This window comes from Fulmarus glacialis, unplaced genomic scaffold (assembly GCF_000690835.1).
Source record: "Fulmarus glacialis isolate BGI_N327 unplaced genomic scaffold, ASM69083v1 scaffold2246, whole genome shotgun sequence".
Lineage (NCBI taxonomy): Eukaryota > Metazoa > Chordata > Aves > Procellariiformes > Procellariidae > Fulmarus > Fulmarus glacialis.
Genome location: NW_009218645.1, coordinates 99484 through 123810, shown reverse-complemented (window position 1 = coordinate 123810; position 24327 = coordinate 99484). Strand labels below are relative to the sequence as shown.

The 24327-nt window shown below is 44.5% G+C and overlaps 1 protein-coding gene across 1 annotated transcript in view; it reads left to right on the top strand.

The window, feature by feature from the left end:
- Nucleotides 1-8062, top strand: part of LOC104078447 (transmembrane protein 182-like) — a 15790-nt gene extending 7728 nt beyond the window's left edge. Inside the window, exons 5-6 of the mRNA XM_009580092.1 lie at nucleotides 3544-3724; nucleotides 7833-8062. Of these exons, the coding sequence (XP_009578387.1) occupies nucleotides 3544-3724; nucleotides 7833-8062 (411 nt within the window). The remainder of the gene's footprint in view (nucleotides 1-3543; nucleotides 3725-7832) is intronic.
- The last annotated feature ends 16265 nt before the right edge of the window (nucleotides 8063-24327 follow it).

Below are 24327 nucleotides of genomic sequence, written 5' to 3'. Positions count from 1 at the left end.
GGTGATTTGGCCGGGGAAGGAATGCAGGGGCCCTGCTCCGCTTCGTGCGCGCAGGGGAAGGGGGGGGCAGCCGGGAATGAGGCGCTGCTGGAGGAGGGGGGGGCTCTGGTGGGGGCTGCACTGACTTGGAGTAAATGATTTCCCTCTTCCCCCACTGGAAATAAACCTCTATGCTCACTCAAGTTTTAGCAAGATAGTTCTTAGTCCTAAGGAGGCTGGGGTTTGGGAAAAAGACCTTTTTCTTTTTTTCTACTCTTCTATGCAACGCAGAGGAGCAGAGCCTTTTATTTTAAAGTCCGTAGCAGCGTTGACCCTGGGCAGCAATCAGCCACGCTCTGTTCCCCTAAGTCAGTCTTTGCATTTGGGTCTCTGCTGTCTCTGCTGTTAACATCTGGCAGAGCTGGAAACCCACTGAGCGATGAAAGGCATACCCGGCGATTCAAAATGGGAGGGCTGGCTTAATAAAACCTGAAAAGATAAAGCGGTGGCACAGCAGGAAAATGAATTAAAAATAGGCATTTATTCATTATTCCCACTGCCATTACAAATGATTCCACTGAATTATCACTTGGGCTTTTTCCTTTTTTTTGTATTTGAGAAGGAATAACTGGCTTAACTAGCAGAAATACTTGATTTATAACAGTGACTCAAACTCAGAAAAAAGCTTTTTTGCGACTCAAGCAGCTAAAGGCTGGAGCTCAGCTGAGCCATGCCAAGTGAAGAACTTCATTATGAAGTCGGGCCTTTCTCTGAAAAAACGGTGTTTAATTACGGATCCTGCACCAGGTCCTGCTTCCTCATACATGGCATGAATCAAACGCGAGTCAGTGTCTTTGCTCCCAGTTTGGGCTTTGAGTGTGCTCAAGTGTTTTGGGGCCAAAAACATCAATGAAAAGATTTAACAAGAGAGGTCCCAACACCGAGCCTGGAGGAACTCCACCTAAACTCCTTCCAATCTCACCATGCCCTACCGTCATTACCTTTTACTCTTTTCCCCCATTATTTAGCTCCCTATCCATTTTATAGCTCCTTTCCTAATTTCTGTCTCCTCCAGATGTACCAATAATTAACCATGTGACACCAGCTCAGCTGCTTGTTAAAACCAAGCTAGATGACATCTATCTATTTGTCTAAAAAATCTGGAAGGCACTAAATCAATGTGGCCCTACCTGCCTCTACTGATTCGCTTTGCATTTTGTCCGATTTTCTGTTTGCCTCCAGGTCTTCAGTTATTGAAGTGAGGGCAGCAAGCCCGTGGGTATCTGCTTATCTCTCTTTTAGATAGTTTAATAAATGCTTGGTTGGGCTTAATTTTTCTGAAGGCAAATTTCATGTTGTTATAAACACACGGATTTCATTTGGGAATGCAAGACATCTTGCTATCAGATCTCCATCAGGTTCCAATGCCCCCTACTGAGTAGTGCTGGCCGCTTGACATGTGTGTGCGTTGAAGTCATCTCTTCGTGTGAGACTAGGGCTGAATACTTGAATCCTCTCAGATGTGACACTCGGGCTACCTCAGTTAAAGCCCTACTGCTTCAACTCAACTTTCAGACCAAACGGAAAAACTGACATCGGTCACCTTCTGATGCTGGCCAGATAAGTAGAATATCACACAGAAAAGGATGTCAAGTAATACTGAATCACTGTATTCCATTTTTGTCATTGTTTTTGCACTTTATTTGACTACTTCTTGATTAAAAGGCTGGGGCATAGAATGTGACACTTTTTAGAAGAGCTGATTATGCATCACATAAACCTCTTGGCATCAGACAAAGATGCTGCTGTTTAAATTGAAGTTTGTGTTAATGTAGTTTCAATCTGAACAGCAATCATTGTTATTAACTGTCATTAGGAGGAACGAGTTCATCTGGAAGAGTCTTCCTGCTCCATTTTCATTCTAAATGATGGGTAGGAGAATGCAATTGTATTTCAGCATTTTCAACAAAGTTTGCTTAGAGTTTCAGCTGATGCTTTCTTTTTTTAGGGGGTATCCCAAATTCGGGATGCATCCCTCCATGGTTATTTTTTCCCTATCCCTTGTAAAAATATTTTGCATAATTGCGCTAACAGTTGGAACAATAGATTTAAGACAGCTTCAACTCCCTAGCCGTCCCTTTCCTTCGGATAGCGGGATGTGGAGAGACGACGCAGCAGAAAGCGCGTCTTGTCTTCTAATCGTGGCCTGCGGGTCAGTGTTAATTAACCTCCCTTGCAGAAATGATGTCTCCTTGAGGAAGTGTGAAAATGCTGGCAATTTGTAGAGTGGGAACGTGGTCTGGCAGTCGGATGGTGAGATGGGGCACCACGGCTGCAAGATGCCCGGCCTCTCAGGGCATCCTTTATATGCAACTTTATTCTGTCCATAAACTCCCTCTGCCCCTTTTGGTAGCAGCCCACGCTGAGGTCATAAAATCACAGCCGCGGTTAATCATTGCAAAATGATGCAACATTTACCAGCGAAAGGCTCTAAAGAATATAATTGGTGCAAATGCACTCCCAAGCGCATTTATGGATAACCAGCCTGACATGATCTCGAGGAGTTATGTGTGCCCTTCTGTCGCCGGGGGGAATTCAACGCCAAAGGGTGAAGATTGTTATCGCTCAATTAGATCCCTTTGGGTTTCCTCTCCGAGATGCCTTTTATTTACTGTACTTTCAAGAGGACAAATCTGACTGTCTGCCAGCTACCATAACAAATGTAGTGCTCGGTGGGTGGCATTTCTGAGAGCCCTTTCAAAGGACCGGAGCCATCCCCCTTGATTTCCTCTGCTGGGCGACTCGGGAAATACAGCCGGAGCCCATCTGACATTTGCTGCTGCTTGTATTTGCACATCTACCGCCCCAGCTGAGCAGTTATCCTTGCCAGCCTGCTCCCAAAGCACCCGAATTGCATGAGCAAATAGCCGGCGTGCTGCTTTCCTTCCAACATTTGCCACCTCCGACTTAGCTTCAGTGCTTGCGAGGGGGAGGCGGATACTGCCTGGTGACTAATTGTCCCCTTGTTTCAATAGTCAGATGACAATATGATTAATTATCACTACAATGTCACCGAGAGGGCTGGGTGAACGCTGCACTGCAGCTTCTGGAAACTGTTTGAACTGCTGAGACAACTTTGCTTGCGCTCCTCGGTTTTCTGTGCTTGCGCGCCTCGGTTTTCGTTTCCTTTGGGCATTTTAGAGACCAAGCTTGGAAGTAAGCACACACTTCATCCAGACCTAGGGCAATTACTGATCTTGCCGTGCTGCCCTAATACGTCCGGACCAGCTCCATAGCTGTAGGTTTAAGTGAAAAAATGACCTGAGCTCTACCTGGTGGCTGGCTCCGGGGGGGAGGCTGCTCCGGGGGGAACGCACAGGCAAAGCGTGAGCGCACGGTGAGTTTTCAAAGCAAGCAGTAAGGATGCGTGTCCCAGGTCCTGTTAAGCAACCTAAAGAGGAGCTTGTTATCAGCTTGTCTTATACTGGAAAGCACAAATACACGACGAACCGTGTACAGTCTACACTTCTTCTAGCCGCTGTGGTCCTGGTGCTGTTTCTCCAGCATCCCCACTCGTGTGGCACGCACGAGCGTGCTCGCACCGTCCCGCAGCCGCGGGATCGCTGTGGCCGTGGGCCGTTTCCAGCAGGCAAAGGCAGCACAAAGCCTCTCCTGTGCTTTCAGAGCCGTGTCGTGGTCCTGCGAGAGGAGCACAGCGTGTGCTCAGACCAACCTGTTCTTCAGCGTGAGCCGACTGCATGAAAAAGAAGGCCGCTTTGCCAGTCCTATGAGTTAAAGCGCTGAATTTTGTGCTCGGATTCCTCTTCCCAAATCAAGCACCTCCATTTTGGCAATCTCGGGCTCCCCACGTGCAGTAAAGACTCACCGTTATGGAAGGGCAGCTGAAGATCACCCCTCCATTTCCTCCTTGTTAACATCCCTAAGAGGCAACTAGTGAGAAAGGCGAACAAGTCAAAGTTCATTTTTCTCGTAATTAGCAGATTACACGAAAGTTCAGTAGCTTCCACCGAATAAGAGTTAAAGATTGAGTTCACTCACCTGTCCCTATAATTAGCAGCTATAAAGGTGTCACAAGGATATAAAGTGAGAGAAAGAAAAAGCCCGACTCCAATTTACTCCCAGAGAAGGTGCAGCTCTCCCGAGAGGGGGAGATGGAGCGCCGGGCTTCGTCGTCCTGCAGTTAGCAGCGTACGAAGGAGAAAGATTTAATACCCCACTTCAATTTTCTTGCAATTAGCCCCTCCCCAGAAGATGCCGTTAACCTCATCAGCTACGAGATGAAGTTTCGCAGTTAATTTTTTTCCATACCATCCTAATGAACAGAAGCAAAGTGGGAAAGGGAGAGAAAGAGAGAGATCACTTGGCTAGTTTTCCAGTGGTAGAAACCACAGGGATGCTGAGAGGAGCGTGGGGATGGTCTGGTTTGAGGAGGTCTTCACTTACACTTACCCAAACCCAAGGCATGTCCTGCGTCTCAGGTGCGTGTGCCGACGCCGGGCTCATTTCTTGGGCAGAAAACTAGATTTTTTTCCAGTTTTCCATTTGGCCACCCAAGGCAGGAAGAAATCTGTCTCTGTACATAAAAAGCCATTTGGGGCTGGCAGGACATGAAGATGTCTTTCTGCTGCGGCCAAGACTAAAAGCCCCAAAAAGGAGGTGGTAAGGTGAGACCTGTTCAAAAGATGAAAAATCCAAAATAAAATATCCTTTTAAAACAAAAATGCCAAATGCTTACTTTGGTAATATGGGCGCGAAACATCCTGATGTTCTCATTATGAAGAGTCTACTAATGTCTAAAAGCGTGACAAATTTTTAGGCAGTTTTATGAATACTTGTGATTGTTCCAAGTAAGCATTTTTTACTGAACAGTTTTCAGTGAGCTGCCCTTTCTGCGCTTCCACCGTCCTTCTTCGGCTGCACCTGCCCTTTTGATTTTCTTTTCTCGCCGAGGAGATAGTGTAAATCCCAGGGACTCCTCACCACTCAGCTGTAATTAGTCCAGGGAAGAATGCTGCTTACTTTACATTTTCTTGTCATTTTCCCAAAGTGTGAAAATGTTCTTAATTTAGATGCCGTGGCCGTGCCATCACCTCCAGTACCTGTTTAATAATAAATCCTTCAATGCCGAGACCTGGCGCTTCTCCTGGCGCGAGGGGAGGGACCGATTGCCCATCCTTAGCTCCTGGTGAGCTCAGGGACGGTGCCACCCACGCATGGGGCTTCCCCGCACCCTCCTCAGTAAGAACTGGTAGGTTTTAATCTGATTTCTTCAGTAAATGAGGCTTAGATCATCTAAATTGTCCTGGGACAATTCAAGGCAAAACCCCTGGTTATTTAAAGAAAAGTAGGAGAATTCAAAAGTACGCTACCGTACCCTTGTCCTCTGTCCCGCCGGGGCTACGGTTTTATTTGCGTCTCTTACGGTAGGTATTATAAGTTAATGAAATAGAAATTGATCTTTAAAAGAGCACTTTTCAAGGTTCAGTTGCTATCTAATTAATTTAATTTTAAATTACATCAGTAATAAAGACTTAATTGCCTTCTTATCAATATATTGTATTTTGTAAAGGACATGTGACTATTTAAACATGCAATCGTTTTCTTATAGTAGAATAATTGGTATTTTAAGCATACAACTATCATATTAAGTGTAAAATATTTATTTGTGCACTTAATTTCAAGTGGTATCAAAATCTCAATGAACATGCAAATGTTACAACAGCTGCTATTTAACTCCTAGCCTGCCTCTCCAGCACACATAAGGACTTTTCCATGTGAGGGAGAACGGCTTGAAATAACAGCGTGTGGTGGTGTAAAGTATATTCATATGGGTACACCAATTATTAAGATTCAATTTGCAGTCTTAGGGTATAGGAGGCAGTTGAATAGACGTGACAGCTTAGGATGGGTAGCTTCAACTTCTATATAACACGTAGTGAGAACTTTGAACGCTCTATACCTTCACACAAGTCTCATTTTTGGCTACAAGATGTGAAGAGGAGGTTTGTAGCAGCAGATGTGATTATACCCATCATAAGCAGAAACACAGCTAAACGCTGACGTGGTTTCTCTGACCGAGGTTTTGGTAACCACCATCGCTAAGCAGATATATCAACGTCAAGGTTTATCCGCTTCCTTTGCTTAGAATGGGAGTTGGATTCTGTAGTGTGTAAGCTGCCAGGAAGAATAATTAAATATAGTACAAGCTACCTTTGATTTAAAAATAGCAAGGGGAGAAATTAAATCCAGCAGAAGGCACAACACATCCAAAGAACTGTGTGGTAACTTGTCAACTAAATTAATTTCGAACTGTTCACTTCTGCTATAAAAATATTATAATCTGTGATGTATTTCTTTCATATATTTGTGTGTATGTGCGTATATCTATATGTTATACAGCACCATTTAAATATAGCAAGCTTCTAGCTGTGAAGTAGCAAGATCAGATATTACTGAAGTGCTTTCAGATCTGTCATCACACCATCGCTGTTTAGTTTTAATCTATGTTGACTTTAAAATGCACTGTATATATTCTTTAATGTGACACAGTAAATAATATTGGGGCCACTCTAGTTTTTGTCATCTGCTTCATACGGGGGAGCTAGACCTGCAGCCTTCGACCACCATCACTTTGAATTACGGGGAAAGGAGGTTCCTGTTAAGGCACCGAAGCCCCCAAACCCGCCGGGGGCTGTGCCAGGTCCGGGAGGTGCCTGTTCGCCACGTGCTTTTCAGATGTGACCGAGCTCTTCCTGCAAACGCTGACCTTCGACGGGTACGCATCTGGAAATATGAGATCGCGAGGTCTCACGGGAGATCTGCTATTTGGGTCACAGGCATCCCCCACCTCCTCTCGGAGGAGAGCGGATCCTCTCTAATGGAGATGCTGACCTTGCCCTCACTGCTCAGGCTTGAGTGTGGCCTCAGCCCTCCTCCCGTCCTGCTCCAGGGGAGGGCAAAGGAGGTCTCACTTGCCAATGAAAAGACTTTCTAGCCTCATGGTATAAGCTGTTTATTATTCTTTTAATTATTCTGTTATTTAGTAGCCCGTCTGAGATTAATATCTCATGGCTACATGCCTTTTCCACTCTATTATGTGTTATTTCTCTGCAAAGCAGGGTCATCTATACTCCTTGCCATGTGTTTTAATACTTGGTTGCAAAGCTCAGTTTAAGGAAGGGTAACACGAGACGCGAAGGGGAACTGCCAGGAGCTGCAGATGCTCGGCTGCAGATGCTCAGCTTCTGCGTGGGCTCTGCTTGCGCCGGTGCTGGGGGTAGCAGGTTCGATAACGCTTGCCATCAGCAGGACTGATCCCTGTATCTCTGCATTTCTGGTGGAAATTGGATCTGATACTACTTGAAGGAAGGGCAGATGAAAAAAGGAAAAAGTAAGTCTTAGTCTTGCCTTCTCACTCATCTCAGACAAATTAAAAATAAAAAAGGCAGAACAACCCACCTTTAAGACAGGAGAGCAGAGTTAGCCTCATGCAGATCCCTGCTGTGAACATCAGCTGAGTTCACGATGGTTTCTCCATGGCCATATCGAGCTGTAATGGAGCCCTCGGCAGCGCCGGCGGCTAAAGCACGGGGTGTGAGTGCGGCTGGGCAGGAGCTGGTCGCGGTGGCGTGCGTCTCTCCCACGGGGAGTGGGCTTGGCTTTCACAGGAACCTGCAGAGCAATGTCATGAATAATAATTCTGCAACTAAGCCTTGATGCAAAGGACCTGCAAGAATAAATGGAAATGTGTTGCGATCTTTTCTCAATTTTATTTCTGTGTTTCATATGCTGGTTGTAAGCAGAGAATAACTCATCCTTGTCTCTCTTTCCAGGAGGCTTATTTCTCCTGCTCATATTTCTCTTTGTGATGTGGAAGGAGTTCGTCGCTGATTTTCAGAAGTACATCCTTCTGGAGAGAAGTGAGAAGTGCATGGACGACGTACCCGTGCACGTGTATTACGGGTGGTCATTCATGTTCGCCGCGGCGGGGGTGCCCCTGGTTTTACTATCCGGACTCCTCTTCTACCTGGTCGGCAGAGACATTATGAAGTCCTTGGAGTAAGACATATTCGGAGAAGGCCTTTGAGAAAGTCGGTGATGCTCCTTGTCATGAAACATACACAAGTTTTGAGGACTAGGTCGTTTTTGTAGCTATAATTGTCAGCGTAGGTGCATGATTACGCTCACTCTTACATGGAGGCAGGGATGGAGCGCTGAGCATCCAACCACTGTCAGGCCAAAACGGCCCCAGCTGAACATCCAGCTTCAGCATTTTTACACTTTGGAGAAGTTTAGACGTGTCTATGTGTTTTGCATCAGTTTTCTCTGCAGCCCAAGGAAGAGCCTTCGCTGTGAAAAGCCGCTCCCCCGGCTGTCAGCGGGCCCCGCACCCATACTCAGCAGAGCTGGAGTTTTATGGCATTCCCAGCATCCTTGTTTCTTGTAAAAGGTAATCGAATCTGGCTGCGACGGTGTACGCTATAATGTCTATTTCTGAAAAGCAATTAAGGATGATTTTTTTTTTTGGCTGGCTCTAATTGACGTCAAAGGACAACCATTTTAATGGGATGTCGGGAAACATGAGAAACTTTTTTTTTCGTTAAAAGCCCTGATTCTGAAGATGCAAATGTACCTAGACCTAACCTAACTTTCAATAAGTGAATAAACCAGTTTCTGTGGCATGAAACGTAAGATGAATTAATTAGTATTTCTTTACCGCACCGCAATACTCTGCATTTAATATTTTCCCTGGATGCAGCGTTGTGGGGATTCTTAGCCCAAAAACTGAAAGATGGTCAGAGCTGGGGGAAAGGGAGTCGGTACAATAGCACTATTATTTTTTATTATTTGTGTTTGCTATGGTAGACCATGGGACCTTGTTGTATTCTACAGACGTAGCACAAGAGTCAGCTCCAAAAAAGACAAATTATATACCATCTAGATACTTCTAAATCCTTGCAATTGCTCCGATGTAGGTTGTCTGACAGACTACAGCGGTCTCACTAAGAGTAATGCATGCTAATTTTATACCAAACTATCGAGGTACAGGAGGTGAAGTAATTTATACTGTATATGCGCAGGTTTGTAAAGACACTTGAGAAATGACAAAGATTTCATCTTGTCATGTTTTTCGGGCTGGATCTTGATGCTTTGAAGTAGTTTGTGGGGTCCTTGCTTGCTGAAGTCATTTGCATAAATTTTAAATCAAACTTCCTAAAAATGCACGCTTTTCTCACGAATGTCATCGTTTGTGCTAAACATATATCTCCCAAGCTTTATGTCATACTATTGACTCAGTAGAGTTAATTAATAATGTAATGTAAATCTCTTCTAGAAAGCAGGGAAGATTGTTGGCAGTGTAAAAATGTTTGTTAATGCTCTTCCTAAAATATTATTCAAGTCTGGCATTTCTTTCCTTTTGGAGCAAGTTCTAATTATTCTTTTACAAGATTCATGGCATACATAGAGTGAGAAATTGTAATTCCCACATGTAAAGATTAGTTCTTTCATATGAATAACAGGCTTGGTCTACAGTTCTTAAGCAAAATTCACACTGTTTTCCCTTAATAGAAATTTTGTTTGAATAGAATTGGTACATACAGGTAAAAATCATGTTTTTTCCCAGTGAATAGATGTTTCATGACATTTACAAATACACAGATATTTCGGTATTTTATTTGGCCATTCTAAACTGTTTTTTTCACGCTATCTCCTTGGGTTATGCCTGTGCCCCATCAGTTCTTCAAGTGATAATTTCTCACTATAAATTCCCTTTGAATAATTTTTGTCATTTAATTATCTATTCAGTGTAGAGATGAACACTTATGGTCACAAAGAATAAAAGTATATAATCCAGGAGCAGAAGAGGTCAAGATTTACAGTCACTTGCCTTTCACTGATCCCATAAAACAATCCAAGCATGCAGAAATGATGATCCCATAAGAGACACCAGGGCAGAAGAATGAGAATGCAGCAAGAAATCCATCAGACTTATTGATATCTGTGAAGCTGAGGATCCCTGAATTTGTGAATATAGAAGTGAGTTTTATATTATAGAATGAAATATTTATTAACTTTCTCCATCTGTTCTTTAAAAAATTTACTTTAATGTCATCAAGGCATTTATGGAATACATTTAGCTTAATCATGCATTCATGCCTTAGGGAGTAAACCATCCCTGGAGACTTGCTCATTCTGGATCAGCTCTAGAACAAGCAATAGTTTAAAACTCCATCATTCTTTTGAAAAACACACGACTTTGAATCATTCTTGAATGGAGGGTTGTTTTTTTTTTTTAAAACCCCTCTGGTATTGAGCATACTCTGGTAGTCACAACAATAAGGATACAGAGAATGAGATTATAGACTAGCATAACTAAATTAATTACCTCCTCCATTAAAATGCAACATTTGTGGCCAGCACAAGTGTTAACCAAACACATCGTTTTGGCGGACTAAAGAGTCTAATTCCTTAGCTTTCAAGTCTCTTGCGGCAAATATAACTCAAGCAGACAAAATTTTGTGTGAGAATCATCATTTCTAGAGGGGAAATTTCAAAAAACAAGCTAATAGAATCAGTGGTAGGGTTTGAAATTGCGGAAACCACTGTCTCTTTCATCTGTTGAATGTGAAGAAGTTTGATGAAAGGATATTATAGAGTAGTGACAAGGACCTAATTCTGATCCAAGTTTTGTCATTATAAATCATGAGTAATTCCAAAGACTGCAGTAGACCCTTATCACTGTTAAACATCTGTAAGTCAGATCAGAACTGGGACTAATAAATACATTCAAAAATGCATAATTAAAACAGTGATTTCACATCACTGATGAATTTTAGTCAAGGATTTCTTCAAGGATGCTTTTCTCACATTAGCATTTGACGTTAGTAAGCAATGAATAATTCCATTTTTTCTTTCCAACATCTGGGACACTTCCTGCTTTATTTGCTACTTACTGAACACTCTGCAGGAAATATTAATGAATCTTGGGTGTTAAAATACAGGCCTTGTGGATCATGCTCAGGAGGCAGTGTTACGTAGTAGAGGCTGTATGTCTTGAGATGAAGAGGCTTGATTTTGGTAAAGTAAGATATTGGGAGATTTGCCAAACCTGTGGGAGATATGGGCATTGGGGGAGGTTACCCAAAAAACAAGCCCCTGCAGCTCCTTCATTCAGCTGTTCCCTCATACTAAGGAGACAAAAATTAATGACAAAAGTTTTTCCCCTTGGCCAGACCAACTTTTTAACCAGTGATGCAGAAAACTAGGATGCCCCGAGGCTGGGAAGGTGCTGGGTGATGAGCAGCAACCCCGAGGAGAGATGGACCAGGAGGCCAGCACGCCGTGAGCGCATCACTGCCATGCCCAGCTGCTTTCTCACACCCCCAGAGGCCTGGAGGTTTTTCTTGATCTTGGTAAACTCTATGGTAAAAGGCCACGCTCAGAGAGGTCTGCTGGCTCTTCAGAGGAGAGCTGGGCTGAGCACCAGAGGCAGGAGAGCTTCCAAAGGAGGAAAGAAATGTCCTTCTGTACCAGCATGAAGTGACCTTGGCAGTTCAACATCTGACCAGGAGGGTGAAAGCACCCTCTACGATGGAAAACGGGTTAATTGGAACTTAACCAAAATTCATTCCAGCTAGGTGTATAAAAGCCCCTCCGGGATCATTTTCTTTGACCAACAGGATTTACAAAACTTTCTACTTTTTCTTTTTGTCCAGAAGACTCCATCTTGTGTGGACAGGTAGTGTTTTCTTCTTGGTTAGACACACTTCTACTGCCTTGGTGGACTCACATAACAAAACGTGGAGGTCTGCAGAACAAGCATCTCCATCTGAGCGGCTCCCTGAGGCTCCCTACATCAACCGGGCAACTCATCCTTGCAGCCAGGCCACGCAACGCAACAGAAAAGTGAAGTGCTCAGGCTTTACATCCCTATGGAAGATAACCAAGGAAGATTCCCACGGCTAGTGTCCTGCAGGCTTCTGTTGGGCAGCCCAGCGCCCACCCTGCTGAGTCAGCGCTTTCTGAAATGTCTCGCGTCACTCATCCTAAGCAAATACTGCCCGGAGAAGTGCTGGTGGGAAAGGGCACAGATGCGGTGTGGCAAATTAAGACACAAACAAAATTAAAATAAGAAAATATAAGCTAGCTCCATGCTTTGTGCACTGGGCTGTACATTACCGCAGGATTAAGTCATATCAACCAGAGTACATTTTACAAGAGTGCACTGCACCTCAATCCTATAATCAATAAGCTGTACATGCTGCAGCACAAAGAGCTCTTATCTGGAATACCACTTTGAATTTAGTGAATTTATTTAATCCCTGATGCCTGCAGAGCATCAGTCCTGTCTTCTGGGTTAATTCATTTATTCTGGTGATCTATTTTTAGTCTTTTAAGTACTTGACATTTGAGAAGCAGATTTTTTTTTTCCCACTTTCTAAAAAAGCATCTGAATTGGAAAAACTTTATTTACAGAAATGTGTTTGTGTCCTAAATCATTCACCACTCTTCTCTTGGGAGCCAGAGCCCTGTTATCAATATTAATAACCACACACGGAATGGATCGGGGAAGGCTCCCTTTCACCCTGCCTGGCAAAGCCTGTTTCTAAATCAATGCCGGACATTCAGCGATCTTCTCTCTCTCTTCTCTTTTTTTTTTTCCTATGAATATTCTCTCTTTCTCTTAAAAAAAAAAAAAGTAACCTATTTTTGAGGTATATCCAAGATGCTGTGCTGCATTTATTTTGGGAATTGTCACGAGTGCAGGTGATGCTCGTGTCTTCTGGAACTTGATATCTCCAGGTATGATTGCATGAACCCTTGGCTGAACCCAAAAGAACCAGTGGTTTAAACAGTGTGACTATGTAAATGCTTATTGTTAAAAAGAAATAACAAATGAAAAAACAGGCTGCAGCCACTGCTATGGTGGTGTAGTGGTGATTATTATCAGAGCTGTAAAGAATGCACTCTAATTAACCCAACCGGTAGGTACTAAACATTTGGTTACGGAAGAGTAGATTGAAGCTTTATAAGCTTCAGGGTTTGCAAAGAAGAAAAAAAGTCTCGCCTGACCTTGGCTGACTAGATTAATGATGGCTTCATAAAAGCTAGAAAAAATAAAAATAAAGGGCAATTGTGTGAAAAACACAGGGTTAATTATATTTCCCTCTTCATTTTCCAATATTTCCCTGCGTGGCTTACATTAAAAAAACCAACAAATGCTGAGAAGAAAGAACCACTCCTAGAATAGGGACATTACCCTGGCAAAATAGATTACCAGTCCTCAGGAATGTTTTTGTAGAGTCACAGAACGTAATTGTTTTTCCTTTTCAGATGTTGGTAGAAATCTTTCATACTTTTCTTCTATTTAAAAAACAGCCCATGGGAGAAGTCGTTCACCAAACCATCCAGAAATGCTGCGCAAATAACATAGGTTGAACTGGCTGCTTTAAAGTCTGAAGTTTTTATACTGATTAAACCTCATATGTTACAGGCTGGAATAATTCCAGTGCATGGTGAATAAATGCGGCTCATTCCAAAACAGAGGCATCAATTTTGAATCTGTATTGAATGTATGAATTCTGTAATGTATGAATGTATGAATTCATATCTGTATGAATTCATATCTGTATGAATTCCAAAAAAGTAGGGAAATTTAACAATTTAGCTAAATTGGCCACCGAATTAGTCCCACTGCTTGCTGAGGTGGAACCTTTGCATCAGATCATTTCTTACGAAGGCAGCGACGCTGCCTCTCAAACCACACATCTCGTTTCCAGAATCAAGGTCGTTACCTCGTGAGTCAAATCATTAGCTCCAAAACCCAACCATTACTCAAATTTATTGCATCGCTCTTGCATCACATCCCCAAAATAAAGGCAGGGCAGTTACGTCAGCCGCCTGCCAGCTCCTGGCCGGGACGAGCATTCGCAGCCACTTTGCTCCCGATGTTTCGGTGCTTTCTTGGCGGCGTTATTTCCTCCGAGCTTTACAAAGAGAGAATCCTGATGCTGGGAGAGGGGACGGCGAGCGAGTCCTATAGGCACAACTAAACGAACTGTTTCAGTCTCTGAAGGTCAGCAGGTAGTTTCAATTGGCTCTTCGGGACGATGCTGAGGTGACCCAGGCTTGGGCAAAAGGCACCTTAAGGATGCTCTCAGCAAGGCAGTCGGTGGGTTTTCCTGCAATTTTGTTCTGCAAGTCAAGAACTCTTCTACATCTTTCCATAAGCATTGTGAAAATCCATGTTATACTAACACAAACACACGCACGCATTTTACACATTAAATATATATAAAATGACTGGCTTCCTCTGCAGAGAGCCTCTGCCTGCGCCACAGACACTTCAAAGGCTTCAAAGCAGAGGTGCCTGCAGCGAGGGCTGAAGCTGCGAGCAGAAGTGCCGGTTTTAGCTGACACCGGAGGTTTCAGGATCTTAGGGCATGAAACATTTTTCACTCATAATTTAATCAGAAAAAAATTGAAGGAGAAATAACTTGAGACATTTTTGAAGGCGGGTTGGTGGTTTTTTTTTTTTTTTAAAGAACTAGAAAACACTGTCTTGAAATTAAGCCTGCCTTTAAGTAGATAATTTTAAAGAAAATATCCTCAGTGTTTAAGAAGGGACTGCAGAGACCTACTCTTTGCTGCCATTTTGGAGAGGAGGTTTTTTTTCTTTCTTTTGCAGCAATCCCACCACCCTTACTCGAGCGGTGGCGGTCGGAGCCCCCCGAGGGGGGTGGGTGGGCAGCCACTCCAGGCTTTCGTTCCGGTGCACTTCTCTGAGTTAATGCATTGGTTCTACTGGCGAAAAAGAGACATTTTTAATATTACACAAGCCAACAGGCTGTCTGTGGGGTGGATGGATTTGTTGTGTATCACAGACAGGAGATGAGGGCTGTAAAGTGGCTGCAGACACGGTTTTACACCAGGATGCAGCACCCGGTGCCCAGCAGCGTGGCAGGTACCTGCACTCGATGCTGCCCATGTAAGGGTGATGTGCAGGGAGGAAATTCTGCATTTTTTTACATCTTTTTTTTTTTCCTAATGAAAGTACTGAAAGAGTAGAAATACCTTGCTTTGGATAGTCATGGCATGGCAATCTTCTCAAATATCTGCCTATTTAGCTGTTGACTCAGAGGTAACCCCTACACTATAGGCATTTCAGCAAAGAATACACAAGGTTTGGTCCTCTCTTTTGTTTTTTCAGGTTGCCGGACATTCGGGGAAGGAGGTGAGTGACCTTGGTTTTTTGGATGCTTTGTGGCGGGACAGGTAAAGGTCTGCCCAGGACACAAGGCTGCTCGAGGAGCTCAGCAAGGGCTGTCCCTGCAAAGGAGGGACCACAGTGGAGTTTCCCTGGACTAACCCAAAGCAGCTCTTAAAAGAAGGAGACAAGCTATCCAAGCTTAGAGCCATCATTTAAATAAAAATATAAACATTGATATAATAATAAGAATAATTAAAAGGGTGTAAGAACGAGTGTGTGAGCATCACAAGGTGCAGTGCCTCCCCGACCCGGTCCAGGGCTGCATCCCGCCTGGATGCACAGCTTTCCTGTTTTTCTCAGCCTGACTGGCAGCCACGTTATCTGTGATTCCACATGTCCTCCGTAACGCTGTGTACGCTGCCTTTTAGGCCAAACCCTTGCTTAGGGAAAATCGGTGGAGCATCACGACTGCATTGATTTAATTGATTGAGAGCGTCGGGCTCTGCCCAGCATCTCATCTCCACTCCCAGGCAATATTAATCGGTGCAAATGATAACACCGCGTGTTCTAGTTGCAGAAGGAATAAAGAGATTTCTTCCATAGGACTCCAAAGAGTGCCCTTGGAAAAGAAAAATTATTACAGTGTGTGTTCTCTTTCCGCCTTGGGTTTACCAGCGGGCGCCCAGCTCAGCCGGTGGAGCTCCCTCTGGCCCCGCTCGCCCGCAGTGCTGCGAGGGGGCTGCCGGAGTTCAAGCAGGTACAGCTGGTTTCCTCCTGATGGCCAGGCTGCCACAGGTTTGGGATTTTATCCGCCAACTTTTGTTATTTTTATCAAGAAATGTTATGGAAAATCACGGATGGGTCTCCAGCCAAGGCAGTCACTGACAAACAGTAGCAAAGACATAAAATCTTGTAGTTAGTGGATTTTGGTTTTATTTTAACAAAACTTGTTCACTTCCTGGTGTGCAATGGTGACATTATCCATTATAAATGGATATCCATGATAAATGGACCCATAAAGTCAGGGGAAGGCCATGTTCGGGGAGGCAGGGCTGCTGCAGCAAGCCTTCCTAACCCCCTCGGATAACTCGCCCTCCTGCAGCAGCTCGCCTGCCCGGAGCCGCCGTCCTCTCCAAACTGTTTTACTAAAGGGTGTTTCCACCCTGCTAGTGAAAGAGGCACAGATGGGTTCGGTCTTCTAAAATCAAATCAGGCTAAAGAGTCTTCTCTCGCTCCCTCCTTGCTGAGGTATCAGTGTACTCCTAGTTTACACTAGCAATAAATCATTATCCGGGAGCTGCCTAATGCCGGCTTATCTGCTTTGGCTTGAGAACAGCCAGGAGGACACGTACGGCCTCAGCTCTACCTTTCGCATTGGCCGTTTTGAGGGCAAGGAAATACACAAGGAGCTTTCATCTTCCTATGTATGTCTTGCACATGCAAGCGAAGCAGTTCTGGGGCTGGCCAAGGAGAATTTGGCCATCGCCTTCCCACGGGCGCGGAGGTGACGGGGAGCTGCCTTGGGGATGGAGAGTTTGGGAACAGCCCCAGCGGGAACGGTCTCGTGCCTTCCTTCACCTGAATGCGGTTCTGACCTAAATTAAATGCCAAAGTAAAACTCAGGGCAAAAGCTGAATCACTCGCTTAATTTAGCGATGAAATCATAAGCGAAGCACTACAGTACCTGGTGAGGGCTGCAGTGATTTCTAATTATGGATTATACAGCTAATCAGTACCAATCAACATTTTATGATCTTGACTTAATATTTAATATAATGTTAATTATAATTGCTTTTGCCACAAACTATGTCAAATCCTAGGTGTGTTTTCCACTCCCGGCGTGCCTCGCGGCGCTGGGTGGGCTCCGGGACAGGGCTGCTGTAGGAGGGAGCATCTCTCCCCAAAATCCCACCCAGCAGCACAAGCCCACCTCCCCACTCGCCTTCCTGCTCCGTCTGCCTTGAGTTGTGATGCTAATTAAGTGGTGGTGAGTCTCAGCATTATTAGAACGGAGTTTTTATCTCATATAAGTACCTTCCAGCTACAAACAGGGGAAGTTCATTTAATTAAAAATAATTTTAGTGTAAGTTAATGTGAGCACAGTTCAATGACTCTGAAATATGTTTAATTCTTTTTTCTTTTTTTTTCCTTTCAAAGTCTAACAAGATGCTGCAGAAAAAAATCCAGATAATCCAGATGATGTTTTCAGGCCATTCTGTGCATTTCGACCCCCTCGTTTGCCTGTTCTGATTCCCTCCCCTTTTCCCCCGAAACCCTGGGCACGATGTTTGGGAGTTCTGTCATCACAGGACTGGAAGGTTTCGGTCAATGAAAACATGATATTTTGAAACATTTTTTTTCTGCATTGTTCTTTTTTTCATCCTTTTATGATCTAGAAAGATGCAGAGCTCCTGCCATCCCCAATGACAATCTACTTTACGATTTTCAGCTTCCCTGGGAGATACGTCTCAGGAGGGGCACTGCTTGCTCAAAGCGTGTCCAAAATTTTGCAGCAAGGGACTTAGGCAAAACACATCACCTCCAGAAATCCCTTCTGACTCCAAACCTTCCACCGCCATGCCGGGTAAATCAGAAGCACTCCTGAAATTCAGAGTCCCCAATTAAAACAGAACAAGGAAAACCGGGCAGGGTATTTTACAGGTGACAGTGCTTGGGCACAGGGACATTGTTTTTAAAAAGGGGGATGTTTTTCTTGCATATTACTTAATCAAAGCTTTTAGTGCTCTTTAAACTCATCCTCTTTTAACATGAAGCTCATCGGATATATACAACTGAAGGTCTGCAAGAGTGAAATCCCGTCACAGCTGAACTGAGCACCACTCACATCTCATTACAAAGCAAATGGATGCAGGTGAGCAAAACTCTCTTATATCACTGCAGAGCTCAGCCCGGGGTAGGTAACATGGCTACGGGGAGCTGCTGCTCTGAGCTCGGGCTCTGACATAATGCTCTCCTCTCTACTGCGTTATAGTCAACCTTAAAGTCAAGCACCAGAAGATACATTTGAGGACTTAATGCCATGCCTTGCTTTGCCAGAAGACTGACGCTCCCGGAGCGGCTCCTGAGCATCATTAGGGTCATTAGGGGACAGCAAGAGCCACGGGAATAGGTATGTTTTGGCGCAGTGCTTTTTCCAGCCTCGGTGTTTTTTCTTACCCTTTTCTCCTTCCACTGCACACAGTCCCCCATGCCTGTGCACTCTCCTTGAAGCCTATATTTCAAATCTTTACTAGCAGGGCTGAGTGAATAACTTGAAGTGAATAATTCCTCCAGTGAATTTCACCTCTTTTGCAGTATACAATTTCCTTTGATGGATTCATTATTCCCAATTATTTGCTGAATAGCTTTAGTAAATAATTCTCTGGTTGTAGATGGATGGTGAGTAATTTGCTGCAATTATTTAATGGTCAAAATTTAAGCTCTGCTGGGTGAGTACAACTGCTGACATGAGCTGTGTTGATGCTTTCGCCCCCCCCTCCGCTCTCTAAGCAGATGTGTGGCGTTGGCTGATGGGGACACCAGGCTCCAGGCTGGCAGCAGACTCGGGCAGATGGTCCTTTGGGTTTTTTTCAGGCTTTTTGTGGTAGTTTGAGGTTGAGGTTTCGCTCAGGACTTGCTTTCAGGGCAGGACCCAGGGCTGGGGGCTGGCAGCATCCCCACTCTGCTCAGGAGCGTGCCTGCCAGTGAGATGGTGGCCAAAAATGTCACTACAAGCAAATGCAGAAATGTGTAACGATAGCGAAGCTGCATTCACACCACCGTTCCCGTGATGGTTTATTGATCAGGCTCAGCGCTTCGCCCGGCTCTTTTACCCAGTAAAAGAGGTTTCTGTCCTTAAGTGCCTTCGTGCCTTTTCAAAGGCCTTTTGCCAGCTCTAACCTGATGTCTGTGTGTGAGACTGGCACAATGTCCTCAGCTCCGCCATGCACAGAGCATCTAAGACCCTCTTCACGGGTTTTTGATCTCATTTAAACTTTATTTTAAAAAAACCTGAAAAGTAAAACCAAAGCAAATCCAGAACATTTAATGAAATAGTTAACAGTTAGGCAATTTTTTAATATCCTAAATACTGTGCAAAAATACCAGAAGTACACTGCTGGGCCAGACACCTGATTTATGTATAACCCAAAATCCATTTCCAGCTGGGCTTGGACTCTGGTCCCGCACCTCGTCTTGTCCCGGGGTCTCCTCTGGGGATTCCCTCCCCTTGCAATTAATAATGTATCAGCTTCTACTTAAAAAAAATAGGCATGAGATTGATTCGTGTTGGTGTGACTTCTTAGCCCAAACTTGCAATGAAGGGGGGAAGCCCAGAGGCAAAGGAGAGGGTCGGGGGCTTCACCAGTGTGCAGTGAAGCTGCAGCCCAGTGTCAGCGGCTGGAGCTGGTGGTTTTGTCCCTCCAGCACTACCAGGGGCTGCACAGAGAAAGGCAGGAGAGGAAGGAGTCCTGTGAGTGAACAGGAGGGGGGACGAAAGGGGGCACGAGCACAGGAGCCGTCTTTGGGCTCCAGCCCCTGTAAATCAGCCGCGATTTCCTCAGCAGCTGGCACGTTACATCCAAAGCCTCCGACCTTGCACCTCCTGATGAAGTTAAGCACTGCCCAAGTAAAGCAGCTCTTGAAAGTTTTTGTTTATTCTTTATGGCATGAAAGCACCTGAAAGAAAATCTGTCTTAAAAAAAGAAAAAAAGAAAAAAGAAATAAAGACAAGTAACCACCCTGGCTGGATCCTGCAGGGATAGACCCCCCTCGGGCGGCAGCCCGCAGCCCCGCCGGCTCTGGTGGGGTGAATCCTTTCCCTCCACCCTGGAGCCTTTTACATGGGTTCAATCAGCCTCCTGATTTTGGAAAACAAAGCTTGAGATAGGAGACAAAGTCCTTATAGCTAATAGCTGAACCCATTGACTTTCAAATGCAATCTTGGGTTTTTTTTCCGATTTAAATCTATTGTGTTGCATCCTTGTTTACTTTCTCACAGCCCCCATTAACTAAAGTTAATATTACCATAAAGGAAATTAATTCCACCCCCACACGCACATAGGAAACACCTCCCATCAGAGTAACAACATCACTCACGTGGCAATGTAAAGTAATTATACCATAATACCTCTGGTACCACTACATCAGGGACTGATAGGTAAAGTCCTCTCATCCATTAAAGATCTTATAACCTCTCATTACATATGTAGTTACATACAAAGTCCTATTCCCAGAAAAGGTTAATTAAAGCCTGTAATTCTGGTCTGAGCCGAATGCAGCGAGGATCAGGCAGGAATTTCTCCTGTGCGCAGCCCCTGACACTTTACTTAAATAAAAACTAACCTCCCAGAAAGACTCAGAAGCCCAACCTCTTCTTTTGAAAGGGGGTATTTATCAAACCTCCACCCTCCGTCCCTCTGCTTGTATAGCAGAGACCTAAAATATCTGTGTAAAAGCCCTGGTGACCTGCAGGGACATGTCACGGAGGGGTGGCATTTTTGCACTCCTACACGTAATGATCCCTGAGACTGGCTGGGCAGTTTAGGGAGAGAGGGTCTTTTCGCCCTTAAGAAGTGTAAGCTAAGAGCATCCGAATCAACCTCCACCCTCCGTCCCTCTGCTTGTATAGCAGAGACCTAAAATATCTGTGTAAAAGCCCTGGTGACCTGCAGGGACATGTCACGGAGGGGTGGCATTTTTGCACTCCTACACGTAATGATCCCTGAGACTGGCTGGGCAGTTTAGGGAGAGAGGGTCTTTTCGCCCTTAAGAAGTGTAAGCTAAGAGCATCCGAATCCGAATTTTTAAAGGCAGGTGGAGTGGCTGTCCCACCACCCCCCCCCTTAGCCCCCGCCGGTCTCCCCCCCCCCCCGCCTCTTCAGCCCCAGCCGGAGGAGCACCGGGCAGCGAGAGCCGGGCTCTTCAGCTGGCGGCGGGAGTTTATCTGAGCATCTTTAAGGGGCTCACCTATTTGCTGAAAATATGCAATCAGCGGAAAGGGCTAACGAACGTCAGCTGCAAACAGCTGAGTGCCTCTTTTAACACATCCTCCCTCAAATAACGTTGCTGCGAGGAACGCGGACTCGTAGACCAACCGTAAGCGATATGCGGAAGCTGTTTCAGTGGGAAGGGACCCACTTATTTATTTATTTTTGCGGCGCGAGAAACGGAGGGGAATGTTCTAATAAACGAGAGAGCCCTCAGAAATATCTATACACGCAGGCACGCGCGCACACATATTTAATATAAAATAGCGGGGTCGGAGGAGACCACCAACCTTCAAGCTCGGTTTTTGCCATCTTTCCTGCGTGCTGGTGGTGGGGAATGTGCAGGGGCTGCGATAAGCGCGGCGGAGCGGTATGCCATCAGTGCTACCTAAAAGCAAATGGAACTGGCATAAATAATTGTGCTGTAGAAAGCCTTTCTGTTGCACCTTGCCTATCACTGACAATTTACATATCTTAGGAAAACCTTTGTCAGCTTCTGTCATTTCTGCACTATTATGTGCCTTTCTGGATAATTACCAGTTAATGTGAAAAAGCAGATGGAAAAAACCTTGAAATTTCTGATAGAGAATCCTCAAACCTCTTCCCTTATCTGTGCACAGCAGCTTCCTGATTTCAAAAGAAGTTTGAAAACCTTTGTTAAAAATGTCCCTGATTCCCAGTTTGAATGAACCAAATGACATTCAGCTAAAATTATTCAGCTTTTTCCACAATTAAATTCCATTATCGTGAACTGCCAAAGTAAAATGGAAGGTCTCTTAACTAATGTGTCGGTTGTTTGCTTGTATTTTTCGTCGTGCACATTGTATAAAGCTGTGTGAAGTAGAAGGAGGATAAACAATAACTGTAATTTTGCATCAATGAGTGGGGCATTTTTAGACCCTTCATTATGGGAACGCACTGGGGTTGGTGGGTTTTCTCTCTTCCTTTTTTTTTCCTCTTTTTTTTTTTGGTTAATTCCTTTTCCTGCAAAACCCCACTGAGACTGATTGGATATTTCACCAAACTTAAGGAGCAGTGAGCAGTGACGGTTTGGTTTTTAGTCCCAGAAATGATTTCTTTATGCAGGCCCCGCATACCAGGAGCGCTCGGTGTTGGGCAAGCGCACACGCTTCTCCTCTCCCTCTAATGAAGAGGCAGCGTAACAGTACACAGGGGAAATAATTTCATTTAAAAAATGCCGTTCCCACAAGCGGGAGAACTGTCCTCGTGTTTTTCTCAGTTGGCTTTTCCCCTGTTCTTCTTGAAGATTTAAAATGAAGCTGCCCGTGAGAAAGGCAGCACAGTTTGCTCGTGTGCAGGATGGAGTAAAGCACAAATAACCCCTAAAGCCGTGGGGCAGCTGAACCCGCCGTGCCGCCCGCTCTGATGCCTGTGGGGATGTTATTTCTGCGAGCTCCCATGCAAAAAAAAGGAGGAAACTTTCTGAACACTGGTGACAGGCATTCGCGGTGGGGTTTTCTGTACAAAATGCATTTGACAGGTTGGTGGGCTCAGGTTGAGTTTTGCTCTGCAAAGCGTTCCCTTACTCAAAGGCCGTCGGTAACATCCCCATGCAGATGCTCTCTGCAGACGTGTGCTCCTCAACTCTATTTTTCTAAGGACTGCAGACTTCTGGCCTTCGTAGGCTCTTTGGGCAAACGCATCTTTCCTGAGCCATTCCTGCCCTGGAGCTCAAAAACGGCTGGGGGAACGTGGAGGAGGTGTGCTGGGCTTGGGGGGAGAGAGAGAAGAGCAAGGAGATGTCAACCTGGCAGGGCAATGGCACTGGAGGGGGTAAGTGAAGTGGGACAGTGAAGAGCCATAAGGATAGCTGTGGTCCTGCTGGGACACCTGGTCTCCCACGCGGTGGTGGCATTGCACCGGGAACACAGAAGAGCGTGTCCCCGTGGCACAGCCAGGTTTGCATTCGCACCAATCCCACTGCCGTGGAATCGCTCCTTTGTTGTTACGGAAAGGAAAACACATAAAGAGTCTAACACGAACCCCATTTCTCTCCAGTGGTTTAAGCACACAATAACTCCGTATTGGGTGACCTGAGCAAAAACTGTTCTCAAAACCAACAGATTTCAGTTTGCCCTTACCTCATGGTTAATCACCGGCGGCAGAGATCTGCACCGCTGAAGCTATGAGTGTGTATGGAACGACAGGGGAAAACTATTTCCTTTAGAGAGTACAGAAAATGAAAGCAAGGACACCTTAGTGACTATAATGGGAGATAAAGTATTCGGTATCATGATGTTGTATCAGAAAGCTCTACAGACAAAGGCCATACAGCTCTCTGGCTGTCCTGCTGGCTTACGTTGATGGTGCTTCTCTTCCCGACTGGCATTTAGCATCTACATCCCCATAGAATGACATTTCAGATACTGATTAAAATAATTGTCTTTTATGGCAGAGAAAGTTTGTTCTTCAAAGTAAAGAAGATTAAAAAAATGCTGTTGCAAACAGTGATGAAAAACAGATGAATAAAAACAACCAAAAAAGGTTTTAATTCCATTTTTTTCAATTAGCTCTTTAATTTGATTTAAGTCATTTGCACTTGTTGCTTGTTTTACATCTCTTATTGTCCAGCATTTTATTTCACACATCTAACAGTATTAAATCAAACTGTTTTCTAGTCTTTGCCTTCTTTTGAAGCTTCTTGAAAGCCTAAAGCAGACTTAAAAAACCAGATATTAAAAGCGAACTTTCATCTCTCTGCAGGTTATTTGTAATCAGACCTTTCTCATCAAGGGCTCGTTTCATATGTGTTTGGGATCTGGGAATTATTAAAACTGTCAATCCATCTTGTTAAAAATATTGCCCAGGCTTCAGTGTTTTGAAACTTCAGCATCACGCTTGAATTCATCAGCTGGCGAAGGAGACGTGGTGCTCCTGGTTGTAGGTACTTACACACAGCAACGATGCAATAAGTCCACACGGGCTTTTATTTATGTGATATCATACTTGACGTTGCAAACTCCTATTTATTCACTACCTGGTTCCGAATGGCTGCTGGCTCTTGCTGAGGGCTGGGATATAAAATAATCTATTATTAAAGGGACAATATTGCTTCCCCGTTACAGATTAACAAGTCTTGCTGTGTATTTTGGAGAAACCACAGTTCCA